Source organism: Lytechinus variegatus, chromosome 6 (assembly GCF_018143015.1).
Source record: "Lytechinus variegatus isolate NC3 chromosome 6, Lvar_3.0, whole genome shotgun sequence".
Lineage (NCBI taxonomy): Eukaryota > Metazoa > Echinodermata > Echinoidea > Temnopleuroida > Toxopneustidae > Lytechinus > Lytechinus variegatus.
Genome location: NC_054745.1, coordinates 44,475,301 through 44,491,345, shown reverse-complemented (window position 1 = coordinate 44,491,345; position 16,045 = coordinate 44,475,301). Strand labels below are relative to the sequence as shown.

The 16,045-nt window shown below is 36.0% G+C and overlaps 1 protein-coding gene across 1 annotated transcript; it reads right to left on the bottom strand.

Annotated features, from left to right (window-relative positions):
* Nucleotides 1-12,805: 12,805 nt before the first annotated feature.
* On the bottom strand, nucleotides 12,806-14,617 carry LOC121417890. Its single transcript, XM_041611625.1, has one exon. The coding sequence runs from the start codon at nucleotides 14,615-14,617 to the stop codon at nucleotides 12,806-12,808; it is 1,812 nt and encodes a 603-aa protein (XP_041467559.1).
* Nucleotides 14,618-16,045: the final 1,428 nt, after the last annotated feature.

Genomic DNA, 16,045 nt, shown 5'->3' with positions numbered 1-16,045 from the left:
TATAAACTAACAACAGAGAAAAGACTGTGATTTATTCCAAACATTCCCCAGAACAATAAACATTACACGAAAGAGTCAAAGTGCGATAGAAAATGAAAACAAAAGAAAAAAAAATAAAGGTAAAGATCCCACTGACGTCATGTTGCTTTTACTTAAGACCAAAAATTAACATAAAACATATCAGTTTAGTTGGCGGAGATACATCAAGTAAAAGAACTACTCATATGTTGTGGTTTGCATTACCAGCTACTCAAAAAACGCGACTTTATAAGCTTGAATAAATTTCCTAATTTGTGATGCATGATGAATAGATATTATCTAAATTACAACTTATATCATATCAAGAGATATCAAGAGAAATATTTAGATCATGCACATATCAGACCTCTGAAACATATATTATTGTTTTTTTTTCTTGAAACGTTGGGCATTGCAGTCATGTCGAAAATAGCATTAACACATCATTATTATTTGGATATATCATAGTCAAAATTATATCGATATATCTCTTCCATTAAAGATAAATCAAACTAGTCGTTGATGTAAACACTGATTTTACTAGAAATGTCCAAAAAAGATAATCAGTACATGTATTTTCAAAGATATACCATACGGCAACGCATAGAACTGAAATTTTAGTAATCAGTATTTTGCTGAAACCAAAATTTGTATCATTTTCCACTGTTAATCTACACAACGCTTAGACTGACCAATGAGATCTTTACACTATATTCTGAAGATAAAAGAGTTTCAAAATTACAAAGGAATTTAACGAAGTTGGTGTGAAATCATTTCTTCCACTTATCAACACTTCAATTATTATGAATTCTCACAAATTGATAGTTTACGAGGTTATTCATAAAAAAATCATATCACTGAATATACAGGAAATCAACTTGTAATCATTTCTTCCACTTATCAACATAATAAACACAATTATCATGAATTCTCACAAATTGATAGACTACGAGGTTATTCATAAAAAAATCATATCACTGAATATACAGGAATTCAGCTTGTAATCATTTCTTCCACTTATCAACATTATAAACACAATTATCATGAATTCGCACAAATTGATAGATTACGAGGTTATTCACAATATCATATCACAGAATATATATACGTACAAACTAACACCATTTTCTAACAATAATAAGCCTATTACACCAATTCGAAAACAAGTATATAATATAACCATAAACATATTAATTGCAATTTGATGATAAGTGCCTTATTGTTCTATATACATGTACACTATTTAAAATGCAATCAATATCAATATCCTTTATACAATTACCTTTTGTCTAACCTATATATTATAAAGTTATGTGCACTTTGCTATGAATATGTATTATAATGTTAATTCAATTCTATATTACAAATTAGTATACTAGTCACTGTATTCTGGACCGTCGTCTACATTAATAATAATAATAACAATAATAATAATTGGATTTATATAGCGCTTTTTCCAGAGGACACAAAGCGCTGTTATTTGCATAAGACAAAGGTTTATGGTTTTATATAAGTGTGTTTTTGAGATGTTTTTCGAAGAGGTTAAGAGAAGAGATGTTTCGAAGAGATGGAGGGAGTTTGTTCCAAAGACGGGGGGGGGGGGGGGCAAGAGATTGAAAGGAGTTGAAAACGGCATGTTTTCTGGACTTTGGAATTGCATAGGAAGGAGCAGCAGTAGAACGAAGAGAGTAAGTAGATCTTTGTTGCTGAATTAATGAAGAAATGTAAGAAGGTAGTCTGGTTAGCATGCAGGGACTTTTAGGTTTGAACAAGTATTCGATAATGTATTCTATCAGAAACAGGTAGCAAATAAAGTTCATTTAGAAGAGGGGTACCATAGTGGGTTTTGACAGATTAATCGTGCACATTTGTTCTGAATGCGTTGTAGAAGGCGTTGCATTACCATCATTAACATTACCGCCATCATCATCATTATTATCATCAACATCATCATTGTCAACATCTTAATCAGTATGATATCAGGAATACAGTATAAAGAATAAGATAGGCCTAAGTTTCAAGAACAATCATTTGTGTCTCATTCATCAGATAAATATAAACATTTCCCAAAAATGTATCTTTATATTGTGTATGAAAAAAATGAACTAGTTTTCAGTTCGAGTTAGCTATTGAACCATCAATCAAAGACGAATTCTTATCATCATCATCGTAATCATCATCATCAATCATCATAATCATCATCATCATCATAATCACCAATATCATCACCATAATAGTAATAATAACAATCGTCATCATCATCATCGTGAACGGTCCGTCATACTACGGCTGGAATTTTTCTCTTGGAGGTGGGTACGTCATTTCTTTTGTTCACTTCTCTCGTCCTGCGCTCATAATGGCATAGATTTAGCTTCTTAATGTACATTATGATATCCTTACTATAATTTGGCTAATCTTGTGTGTCCTTCCGTTTGTTTGAAGCACGTTTTCTCAGTGGTTTTCCACTCAGTGGAGCTCGAATTTTTTCTAAACATGGTTAAATTGTTCACAGATTGTCATGACGGGGGTTGTTTGTGGTATTTTGGTCGCATTATTTAAAGTTTTTTTTTTACAATTCGTAACTTTTTGGCATTCCTTTTCGCCGCCCTGAGTATAGCTTCGAAATTCCCGTCCCTTTTACCTCTCTCGGGTCAGCGAAATACAAAGCACGGTATACGGTACGCGCGTTTCCGTTTTACACCCTGGCGAAGGCATTTTCCGGAAAAGAAGCCAAAAAGCGACTAGTGAAGAGTCTACACACGTCGCTGGGTTGCATGCAGCGTGCGACACAGGCGAGTCCACCACCGCATGCAATTTGCACAGTTACTGACTAGAGTTCCTCGGCACTTCATGTACAGAGAGAGCGGCAGTCAGGAGTGAAATCCGAACATGCTTTTGCAGTCGCGTTGTTTATGATAGTTTTTTTTCTAAAAATAAATTATTAACTAAATGAATAGAATGACAGACAAAATCAAAATAAACAGATACTTATAATGGAAAGACAAATTTAAGTTTGATGGATTGATACACTTAGAAGCTGCCGAAAGATAGATATAGAAGACTGATAAATAGATAGAAACAAGATAGACAGATAGATAGATAGATAGAAATAGAGAGAGAGAGAGAGAGGTGGATAGATAGAAAGAGAGAGAAAGAGGGAGATGGATGGATAGATAGAGAGAGGGGGAGAGACAGAGAGGTCGAAATATAGAGGGAGAGGGGGAGAGAGAGGGAGAGAGAGAAGGATAGATAGAGGGAGAGAGAGAGAGAGAGATGTTGTAGATAGAAATAAGGACGGACAAAGAGAAAGAGAGAAAAAAGACAGACAGATGCTAGAGAAGCTAGGAGAGAGAGAGAGAATTTGAGAGACAGATAGATAGATGTTAGATAGATAGAAAGATAAAGAATGAGAGAGACTGAGAATATAGACAAATTAACAGATAGATACATAGATAGATATATAGATAGAGAGAAATAGAGAAAGACAGACAGATGGATAGATAGAGATAGATAGATGAGAGATAGATAGATGTTAGATAGATAAAGAGGGAGAGAGACAGAATATTACCATATAGATAAGTTAAAAAATAGATAGATAAATAGATAGAGATAATAAGAGAAAGACAGACAGATGGATAGATAGATAGAGATATTAAATAGATAATTAAAGAATGAAAGAGACAGAGAAGATTATTAACAAGTTAACAGATAGATAGATACTCTAGTTAAAAAATATATAAATAGAGAGAAATAGAGAAAGACAGACAGATGGATAGATAGATGGATAGAGAGATAGATAGAGAATTTGAGAGATAGATAGATGTCAGATAGATCAAGAATGAGAGAGTAGAGCGACAAATTAACAGATAGATACTGTAGTTACATAGGTAGGTAGAGAGAGAGAAATAGAGAAAGACAGACAGATGGATGGATAGAGGGAGAGAGATAGAGAATTTGAGATAGATGTTAGATAAAGAATGAGAGAGACAGAGAAGATTATTAGATAGATAGATACTGCAGTTACATAGATAGAGATAGAAATTGAGAGATAGATAGATAGAGAGAAAGACAGACATCAGCAAATCGGCAAGGCAAATGATCAAGGCAAACATTCGTATTGAACCTGGAAAGTATAAGCTAAGCTGCGGATAACTTCGGTGCGGACTTTGGATCGCGCGCCCAGCTGATAATGTAAACAAACGTAGACGTAGACTCTTCACTAGTCGCTTTTTGGCTACTTTTCCGGAAAATGCCTTCGCCAGGGTGTAAAACGGAAACGCGCATACGGTACGTACTTACACTCATGCGCTGGCTGCATGTATATATGCGTGTGTAGCGCTGCTGAAACGTAAACAACATACCGTAATCGGCCGATGTCCTCAGTGGTTACCGTACAAAATGTGGGCAGTTGTCACAAAGGGCTTATTTCGAAAGGGTTGGTGCTGTCGCGTTAGGGTGCGTCAACGCGAACGCGAAGATTCGTCCAAAGCCCCCCCCCCCCGGTTTGGCCGAAAGGGTGCTTTGGGAGCGCCACGTCGCGTCGCGTTCACCGGAACGCGCCCTTTCGTCCAAAGCCCCCCCCCCCCCCGGTTTGGACGAAAGGGTGTGTTTAATAATAATGAATAAATAAATACAACTATTTATAAGAAAGCTGAACAAACAAAAAAGACGAGTGATATGTGAAATTTGTATAGGAACATAAATCATCATATGGCACAAACATTCTTCTTAAGGTAAAAAAAAACAATGACGGCATGCTGCATGAAGATTTTTCGGTGGAAATATGTTTTCTGGTGTAATATTGATACCATGTAAAAATTATGACTGATTTCAGGGTTCTTTCAAATAAAAAAGAGTAACTTACCTTCAATTTTATACTTTGCAGGTGTGTATTTATTACAAAGGAAAACATTCGTATACCTGGAGATATTTGGTGTCCCCCAAATTATAAAACTTACGGCAGATGTGTCCTGGAAGGGCAAGGACAAAATTGATGTCGGGTCAGCATTCACAACGTTTAACTCTTCAGACCCTACCTTACTATATTTTACACTTGAGGCCCTGCCTCAGTATATTTTGTGAGATGTATCTGTTGTGCATGTGTGCGTGTTGTGTGTGTAATAATAATAACAATATGTGCGTGTTGTTTGTATAATAATGATAATAATAATTCTTATAATAATAAAAATAATAACAATTATAATAATAATACTTATAATAATGATAATAATAATAATTTTCACCCCAAAGAGTGAATTTATGGAAATGAATTTGGAGTGAAAAATTGGCGCCAAGTGGCTTATTGCAAGGGTGTGTATCTGATTTTATTATCATTATTATTATCATTATTATTATTATTATCATTATTATTATTATCATTATTATTATCATCATTATCATTATTATTCTTAGTTGAACTTTTCTTTCTTTTCCTCAAATTGTCAATACTTTAAATGATTGAAAAATCACTATTTTACGTGCGAATTGGCAATGTTTGACAAAATACCTTATATTCAGCTTTCTTATAAATATTTGTATTTATTTATTCATTATTATTAAACACACCCTTTCGCCCAAACCGGGGGGGGGGGGGGCTTTGGACGAAAGGGCGCGTTCCAGTGAGCGCGACGCGACTTGGCGCTCCGAACGCACCCTTTCGGCCTAACCGGGGGGCTTTGGACGAATCTTCACGTTCGCGTTGACGCACCCTAACGCGACAGCACCCACCCTTTCGACATAAGCCGTCACAAAGAGGTTAACCCTATTCTGACTTGGCTTTTTGAAAACAAGTGTTGACTGGGGGGTTTGCTGGGGGGTGAGGGTCTACATCTAATGTTTCTGCCCAGTTTCATTAACACATCCTTTGTATTTAATCCTATATTTTAACAGATTGGGCTACCTGCTACTCAACGCTCCAAAATCAAACTGTGCCCCAAATGGCACTCAAAAAATCCCCAAATTAGACCCTAAATCCCCAAAGTTTTAAAATCACAAAATTTTCGAAAAATGAGGATATTTATCATGGTTATTGCCCAAAATTAGTTGATATGTGTTCATTTGTTTGTACCATACATAGCAGATTCTTTTCTTGTTTTATTTTACGGTTTTTTAGGTTTCGATGCAAAGTAGATTGGCAACTCCACCATTTACCGTATATTTTCAACCAATGAATGTTCAATGTAATGAATTCATCGGTTGAATTGCAGATGATCTACATATTTTAGCATAAGAGAGTGATATATCTCTGTATTTTAGCATCATATTACTGAAAAATAACGAATCTTGGTGCTTTTCATCAAAACCTTCAAAAATCCCCTAAACTGCATGAAAAATCCCCAAATTTATTTTAATCCCCAAATAATTTTTTCCATCCCCAAAGGCTTCTCAAAATCCCCAAATTTTCAAAATTTGGGGATGGAGATCCCCAGATGGCAACACTGTGTGCCAGTGCTCTGTTGTACACGGTTACACTTCGTAATTCCGAAGGTTCTTTATTCCGAAGGTTCGTAATTCCGAAACACGTAAATTGCCTATACCTCGATGTTCGTTAATCCGAAAACGAAAAAGGGTTCGTTAATCCGAACATTTGTGGCGTAATTCCGACGATTCGTTATTCCGAAGGTTCGATAATCCGAAAACGAAATAAGGTTCGTTGTTCCGAAGGTTCGTTAATCCGAAAACGAAATAAGGTTCGTTGTTCCGAAGGTTCGTTAATCCGAAAACGAAAAAAGGTTCGTTGAGGTTCGTTTTTCCGAAGGTTCGTTAATCCGAAAACGAAATAAGGTTCGTTAATCCGAAAACAAAATAAGGTTCGTTAATCCGAAAACAAAATAAGGTTCGTTAATCCGAAAAATGAAAACCGGGAAAGCAGAGGCAGAGGCAAGGGGAGGGGGCGGGGGACACTGTTGCCGTTCAGTTATCATATGAGGATGGGAAGGCAAGGGCGGCCGAACGAATTTTCGTTGGGGGTAAAGCCAAAAAATGAAACTCATACGTCAAAATTGGGACTGTGGTGATATTTTCACCTGAAGATTATCATCTGCTTGAAGTCATTGTCTGTTTGATAGTGATCAAGTAGAGAATAACTTTTTTGAATTGACTTCTTATTATGGCAAAATGTATATTTGGGCTTTATTTTTCGGGAGAGAGTATAATTAGCGAGCGGCTTGGTAAAACAAATTCAAAGGTGAAGTTGTATAACGTTTTTTGTGGTCAGTTATTCTTAAAATGGCATTATTGCGAGGTGTTGCGAGCGTGAATCACAAGCTAAACTTTAGGTTATTTCAATAAAAATGAAAATTAGTTTTTTAAAATCCGAGCAGATTTCTGCTGTCATTAAAAAGATGTGCATCTAAATAAAGAATTAACACGAGCGCAAAACGCGAGCTTGAACATACTGACCATAAAAGGAACCTGTTAAAGAAAGCATTTAGTGACCTCTTTAGGATGCATATTTCACCAGTCGAATGAGAGTGCGAAGCGCAAGCTGAAATTTTTCAATATTCCAGCCTGAAAACTTAACTTAACTTGTATACTTTAAAAAGAGTATTTTATTTCGAAAAAACATGAAAAACGGCATATTTATTTTTGAAAAAGGAACTTTCCCATTTTGGAAAATATTAATTCCCCTGTTTTTTTTATTCCATTTTTGATGCCCCCTGCCTCCCTCCCGGCGGATCCAACTTTCGTCAAATAGAGGGGGGGGGGATTTTTTTTAGCCATATTTTCCTTGATCGGCAGTTTAAAGTTGATTTTTGTTTGTTTCTTTGAAAGGGTAGTCCTAACAGTCAATAATTAGCTTTATCCTTATAAAATAAAGTAAATATGTAATAACATGATAAACCCTTTTTAAATAATGCGAGCGCGAGCTATATATTTTTGTTAATATGATGGGCAATATGTTTGCGATCTTCAAAGCGAGATGCCTATGTAACTAAATTTAGATAATAACTGCTAGCAAGAAGCGCGAACAGAATTTTTAAATATATAAGCTCTGACCTGATCTAAAGGGGACATTTTAAGAACTTTTTGCAGTTAGCCATGAAGATGATGCGTGTTTTAGCCAATGGCGGCGGAACGTATTTTTTCACGATTTACGATTTCTCACGATTACAAAAAATGCTCCGAATGCTCACTTCACGTCTTGTTACATGAAATGTCTACTAGTTTCAGCTTGCGATTCGCGCTTTCAACATCTCACAAGGATCATTATTAGTATTATTTTTATTTTTATTACCAGCAGAAGCCGTTATTAAAAATGACATCCCCTCCAATACAAATCCTATTATCTAGAGGTTGCTCGCACGCTTCCAACACGCTTGATCCCCTGCATCTTTAATTAAACCATTTGCTTATAGGCAGCAGTTGCTCAGATAAAATCGAAATTGGCCTATGCATGATCAGGGCGCCATTCTTAATGAAATACATGCTTTCTTTGGCCCCAACACACATCATCGATCGTTATTATTATATCATTGCATAATATCGTGTAATCTTGTAATGACAACATCGTTTTTGTTACCAAAATGAATTATTTTCATTTTCGGAAATACGAACCTTATTTAATTTTCGGATTAACGAACCTTATTTCGTTTTCGGATTAACGAACCTTCGGAATTACGAACCTTATTTCGTTTTCGGATTAACGAACCTTCGGAATTACGAACCTTATTTTGTTTTCGGATTAACGAACCTTCGGAATTACGAACCTTATTTCGTTTTCGGATCAACGAACCTTCGGAATTACGAACCTTATTTCGTTTTCGGATTAACGAACCTTCGGAATTACGAACCTTCGGAATTACGAACCTTCGGAAATACGAACCTTCGGAATAACCGAACCTTCGGAATTACGAAGCTTCGGAATTACGAATGTATGCGGTTGTACACAGTTGAATTGTTAGTATTTTGACGTAAAATGTAATATTTATATTGAATGATTGATGCCGCAGTAAATCTAAATTCCAACATATGATGAAGTTGTTTGGTTGAGTCAGATAATCAACTCAGTGCTAAGTTCCAAAACCCAAAATTAAAATTGTCTTAGATAGATTTGCTATTAACCCTTTTAAATAAAGGCAAATTTGATCAGATTTCTTCTGCAAATTGGCAACAACCTTTAATTTAAAAATTACAAACAACTGCAGTCTAATGTGCATTGTAAGGTACATGTGCAATGTACTTACATATTTATTTCCGACCCAATACATGTAATCATAACATTTCTATATCACAATAATTGCCTCTTGACTGCTTACTGAATACACCGTGTTCTAATACATTTTCCATTTTATAGTTAGATTTGGATTTCACTCTGTAATGATTATTGAAGTTCTTCCTCCAGTTCAACCCAAGATGCTTAACTTAATTGAACCTCCTATCTATATTGAAAGAGAAGTCTGCTATAAATCAGTTGTCTAAATATATTTCATCAATAAACTGCTCGGCTTTCAGTGTAAATAGGCAGTCTAGCTGTACATACAAGAATGTCACCCCCTCCCCCCCCCCACACACTTTGATAAAGAAAAATGACTCCTACCCCCTGTGCTGCCACGGGTAATTGCTGCTAGTATTAGTAAAACACGTTCTTTTTACCCTCTCAATACCATGTTTTGCAAACTTCATTGACTTACTGCACATAATATCATGAGGCACGGGCGTAAATGAAGGGGTATGAGGGGATACATCCTCCTTTGTGGAGAGGGGGATGGCATGCACAATCATCTCCGCTTTTCAAGATAGAAATAAAATAATCAAATGATTAATACTACTGTAAATTCGTGGCTCACCTTTAAATGCGGCCAAAGTGCTTACATGTAAATTTGCCTAATTTTGAATTCTGAAAAAAAAGATTTTTTTCGCGCAGTCGCTCCACTCCCGCGCTCAATCTAATCTGACAAGACTTTGGCCATGACAAATCCCTACGTTTAGCATATAGTAAATATCCTCTGCATTATGAGAGTAATACGTCCCGTTGTATTCATTGTGTATGATACCATGGGCTTTTAAATATGATTATTACTTTGATCATAAACCAATCAAAATATCATTTATAATACACTGGATGGGTAAGGGTGTGTGTGTGTGTGTGTGTGTGGGTGTGTGTTGGGGGAGGGGGTGTCATACTATCCTTGCATCTTTGTGAAAGCGGGGAAAACATAGGTATACTCTATACTTCGAGAGTTAAGAGAATGATTGGTTACTGATGGCATTGACCAAATCAATGCCGTTAATTAAACACAGAGGCAAGTTTGCACATCACTATTTCCCTAACACTGCGATTTCATCCGTTTATAGGAGACTTTAATTAATTCCACAAAAATTGTTGAACATTTCAAATATGAATTCTGTTGCAAATTTTGAATATTGCATCACCTCTCAATATAATCTTAGCTTATTCAAAATCTTTTCTTTCTGCAATATTGTTATCGCATTTTATCACCTGTTTGGAAGTTAATTTTGTGGCCTGTGGTGACTTATAATCATGCTTATAATCATTTCATAAGCGCTCTTTATCCCTATAATGATGATTCCCTTTTCATTCTCATCTCACCTTCATGAGTTTTCATTGAATATGGACTGTTTGATAGTATTTACTCTCTTTATTTCTTTTCCTTTTCTTCTGTAGTTCTGTAATTTATTGCTAATTTACCTTCATCATCCTCTGTAATTATATTCACATCATTTTAAACGACTGAAGCAACTTTTCAAGGATAGCATAATACACCCACTCTATTACATACCCCTTGAAAAATGATTTGGTCATCATTCCGTCTTACGACTATCCAAAATTATATCTATCCCTCGCTTCGCTTGGTCGCATATTGATATGTGCTCTAATTCATTTATTTATAACCTAACAAATTCATTTTAACATAGCCATCGAACAAATTCCTGATAGGTCTTTAGTAATATATACATTTACAGTATATACATATGTATACACTGCCAGTGATGTGATTACAAACCTCTTGAAATATGTTTTTGGACATAACTTTGTCTTCCAAATACTCGCTCGCATATTGATATTAACTGTACATCCTTACTTTACATCCATCGAAAAAAATCGCAAAAGGCCTTTCACTCAAAGATGGTAGAATTATGTACATTATACCCCGTATACATAGCTATTGAAAGGGTGTGTGTCCCCAATTTTTTTGAATTTTCAGATAACAATAATAAAAATAATTGGCATTTATATAGCGCTTTATCAATCTACGACTGTTCAAAGCGCTTCACAATTATTATTACCCGGTCACTGGATTCATAGCATTTCAAGCAGCCTGTTAGTCGCACACTTGTTAAACCAACCACAGTGATGGTTGTTTCCTACCGGTACCCAATTAGCACCTGGGTGAGAGTGGCAAAGTGTGGATTGACGCCTTGCCAAAGGGCGCTAGGCCATGGTTGGATTTGAACACATGACCCTCTGATTACAAGGCGAGGGTCATAAGCGCTGTCTTCTGAAGGAAAGATTGTATCTTGATGGGATATAAAGACAAGCATAATGAAAGTAAATAGTTATAGAACATTTCACTGAGTGAAGACATGTTTGCTATGTTTTATTCTCAAAACCTGATCACTTTAATCATCTTATTTCTCATTGATGACACTCATCTCTTCTATTATTTCATGTTTATACAGTGATGAGAACAGAAGAACCACATGGAGCTGGTATGCATGTTTAGTATACCTAATTAATTGCCATTATTAGCAAAGCTTGAAAACATGCATTCTCACTCACACAACACTTACATTGCATGGATATTTATAAATGTTAAAAGTATATTGCTATCATCCCCCAATTGCTCGGATCGGATTTACTTTACAGCCATTGATAAAACAAATCGTTAGAGGCCTTAACTCCAAGATGGTAGCATTATGTACATAGACATATACCCCCCGATTACATAGCATTTAATGTGGTGGGTGTCCCCAATTTGAATTTTCAGATCAGTATATTGCTATCACCCCTCTCTCATTGCTCGGATCTGATTGACCCCAGTGTTCATTGTGTTATAAGGGGAATGATGTCTAAACCTGAAACATAGTCTACCCATCATCCCTGGCCCGTCATATTCATATATCTTACCTTCTCTCTCTCTCTCTCTCTTTCACCTTCCTCACTCCCTCTACTTTCTTACTCTCCGTCTCTCTCTTGCTCTCCCTCTCTCCCCTCTAAGTCTACCATGCATCATAATATCAATATTCAATATGTTTTCAACCTCTATTATTTTAGTATCACATAATGTTTACGTTACATAATATCCATACCGTCGGACAACTGCAATTTGTCCAAGCATTGGAACTTGGCTCGCCAATTTCCATTTATCTTACTATGTTTACTACTTAAATGGTAAATCCAAGTGCCCATCCTGAACTAAATGTTTTAGGTCACCGTGGTCAGTTGAATGATCTGATCATTATCTGTCCCTCCATATCATGGTGTGTATGGATATCTACTTTTTAAATACGGGAATATGTGAAAATATGATATTCTGAAATATGTGAAAATATAATATTATGAAATATGTTCTCGCAATAATAGCTTCATCAAATGATATTTAGACCTATTTCCATGTAAATGATATATGTTCTTGGATGCAGGAGTATTTTTTTAATATATTTTTTTCAACCGTGATGTTTAAAATGGGTGAGAGTGATTAGGTCTCATCAATTTATTTGACATGATTGCTGCAGGTATTTCATTTATCCAAAGATTGGTTCATTCTGGTCATTGTATATTTTGATAAAATCAATAACTCATTTATCCCCAAAATATCATCGTTTAGAACGTGAGTCTCTTTTCGAATACGAGGATACTATCTCCGTCACAAGCAATTATCTTGCCTGATGATGAGATCATTACACGAGATGATACAAGGAGATATCGCCTAAGCTCCACAGTCCATTGATTAGTCATTCTATTTGAAAGAGGGAATGACGTCACTCTTCTCTTCTTCACTTCACTCCCACTCATCACCTGATCAATCACACACGTCTTGTACTCATCATCTGATGTCACAACGTAGAGGTCGTCTGTTACAGGATCAACACTGACATTCAAGATGACATCACTGTGGGGGAATTTCCTTTGACCACCCTGTCGGTCTATGATTAGTACTCTCTTACCAGGAGGGTCAGATTTAGCGATAATATGACCTGATGATAGCACACCTCGCATCAGTACATCCTCTTTACATTTTATGGTATTCACGATCTTACAATCAGCTGGGTTGATGACGTATATCCTAGACTGACCCCACTCAGCAGCGATGATCATCCCATCACGGTCAACAGCTACATACACCGATGATGTATCGCGCGTTGTGTTTCTTGGTATTGTGACGTCATTGATGCGCATCCATTGTCTGTCATACACACTGATGCATCCAGTCAAACTGTCCCCTGTACAACCTCTACACCATCTACCGCACACTAACTTGTCATCATTCAGTAATGCGCAGGAGAAAACACATGATGTATCAGTACCTGTAATCACTCTCTGGATGTGTTTAGTGTTTATATCTAATGTGTATGTATGCTGGCTACCTGACGCCAAGTCGGTGATGATCACATTACATTCATCTAAGCAGCCAACAATAAGTGGGACTTTGATTTCATCTTTGACACTATCACTGAGCATCCACTTGCCATCATACCCACCAATCCTACCATCATACTTCTCTTTCCTAACACCCTTCATAAACCTCACACCTGATATTCTATCAGTGATTTGTTTCACATCATTCTTATAAAGTCGTTTCTTTAGTTTATCACTCACTGACATGTTCACACTATGACCGTCTTTAACAATGTTTTTATCGTCTTCTAGTACTGTATCTATGGTCTGTATTGCATTCTCTAATGTTTTTGTGTAATCCTGCAATGATTTCATCAACTCTCTGATCTTCCTATCCTTCTCTTTAACAATGTTATCAATGTCTCTATGAAGACCAATCTTCTTATTGTCCATGTGTCTTTGTCTAATCTGTGCATTTGTATGGATTAATTCTAGTTGTTTATCTCTCTCTTCATTGTTCTTTCGAATCTTTTCATTAATCTTAATAATCTCTTCTTCAAGTACTTGATTCTGATCATCAAAAGCTTGGTTGATTTTGTCAGCCTCCATCTTCTCTTTGACTTTATCTGTATTGATCGCCTCATTGATTATGGAATCAACTTCATCTTTCAAAGCTTGTAGATGGGTGTCTGTGTACTTCGTGCATTGATCAATTTCATCTTCATAAAGACGACCTTCTTTTAATTTGTCCCTTCCTTTTTCTTTTATACTTGTAAGTTTTGCTTGAAGGTCTCCAATTGCGACATCCATATTTTGTCGCACACATGGGTCTAAATGATCTACTACACAAAAAGCACATAATGCTTTAGCATGACTTTTACAATATAATTTTACCTTTTCATCATGTTCTTCACAATGAATATTTGTTTCACCTCTTTTAACTCTTGTGATACATCCTTCTTTAGAGGCGCAGTTATCACAGAGTCTCTTCTTCTCCTCTACGTAGTACGTCACATCTGTCATTGATTGACACTCCTTTCCTTCACATTGTTGGTCTGGGGTGAAGTTACCTGCCATGGTGATCAGAGTGTTGATCTGATGAAAATGGAAGACAAAAACATATTTAAAAAAGGGAAGACAGATAGATAGAGAAAGAGAGAGAGAGAGAGGGGGGGGGGGTAGATGGCGTGGTAAAGATTTTTAAAGAGGGATAATTAGAGTGGAGGGGGAGAGAGAATGCAAATAAAAACGCGCTTAGACTGTTCATTTTTTTCAGGTCGGAATATCAGAAATTTTGAACTCGCGCTTCTCATTACTTAATTGGTGATACTTGTATCCTCTTCATTAATCACTAAAAAACAGTCCTAATTGAGTCACTTTTCACGTTACTATATGATAAAATTTCGGCTCGCCCTTCGCGCTCGCATTAATAGTAGGATACTTATCTTTGTTCATGATTATAAAAACTGCTCTGAATCTTTAGTTCTAAGGACATAAAATATCAAAGATTTTTAGCTCGCGCTTCGCGCTCGCATTATATATTAAGACCACATGAGATACCTTATATTGTTTATAGCAATAAAAACTAACATATACTTAAAACTTCAGTCTTTAGTTAGCACTACCCCCTGAACCCCCCCCCAAAAAAAAAGATTGTAGCGGCCAATCAAAAAAATGTTGATCAAAATATTTTTCGGCCCCCCCCCCCCCCTATTGGCAAAAGCTGGATCCGCCCCTGAGTCATGAAAGCGACTTTTCTCCTTACGTTGGCAAATGCCCTATTATAAACAATTATCTTTCTTAGCTTTAAATAAACGATGACATAAACGATCACAAGAACAAATTTTTCTGATTGTTGTGATAAAATGAAAAAAAAAAACATTTGTTTCTCACAATTTGGCATATGGCCTGTTGTGGTAACCTCTCCAAGATGCCTTATTCACCGAATATTTGCCGAAGAGGGCGTGGTTACTTATGCAGCAGAAAGTTGAAGGTGTACTCTAGGCTGAAAATGATATGAATTGAATAGAAAAAAATAATAATGTCACACAAATATGACAATGAAAATAGGGAATTATAAAGTTAGATTTTTTTTTGTTATTTCTATGGAACCCTTGAATTCATGGCTTTATAAATATAAATCTCCCGACACCTAATTAACATACGAAATGATTCTAAGGTGATTTACTCAAGGTTTTTTTTTCGCAAAAAATGAGAAAATAGGATTGACATTTGATTCAATATGTAAGATCAGATTTTCTTAATTTATTACTGGGAGACATATTACCCACGCAACCCATCAACTGCACATTTTTGCAACCCATAAACTGCAAATACATGAATAGGCCTACCCATTTTTACAAAATATTGTCAGATTTTAATATTCAATATCTCCGTTACTTTAACCTACATGAATAATGCTGATCGAGTTTTTGTGCTCGTTGAAGCGTTCTTGGTTTATATACACGCTTATATACAATCATATTCTTTACGCTTCGAGTAAGC

What these genes read in the sequence shown, in the direction of transcription:
- LOC121417890 (XM_041611625.1), bottom strand. Translation starts at nt 14,617, where the DNA reads ATGGCAGGTAACTTCACCCCAGACCAACAATGTGAAGGAAAGGAGTGT.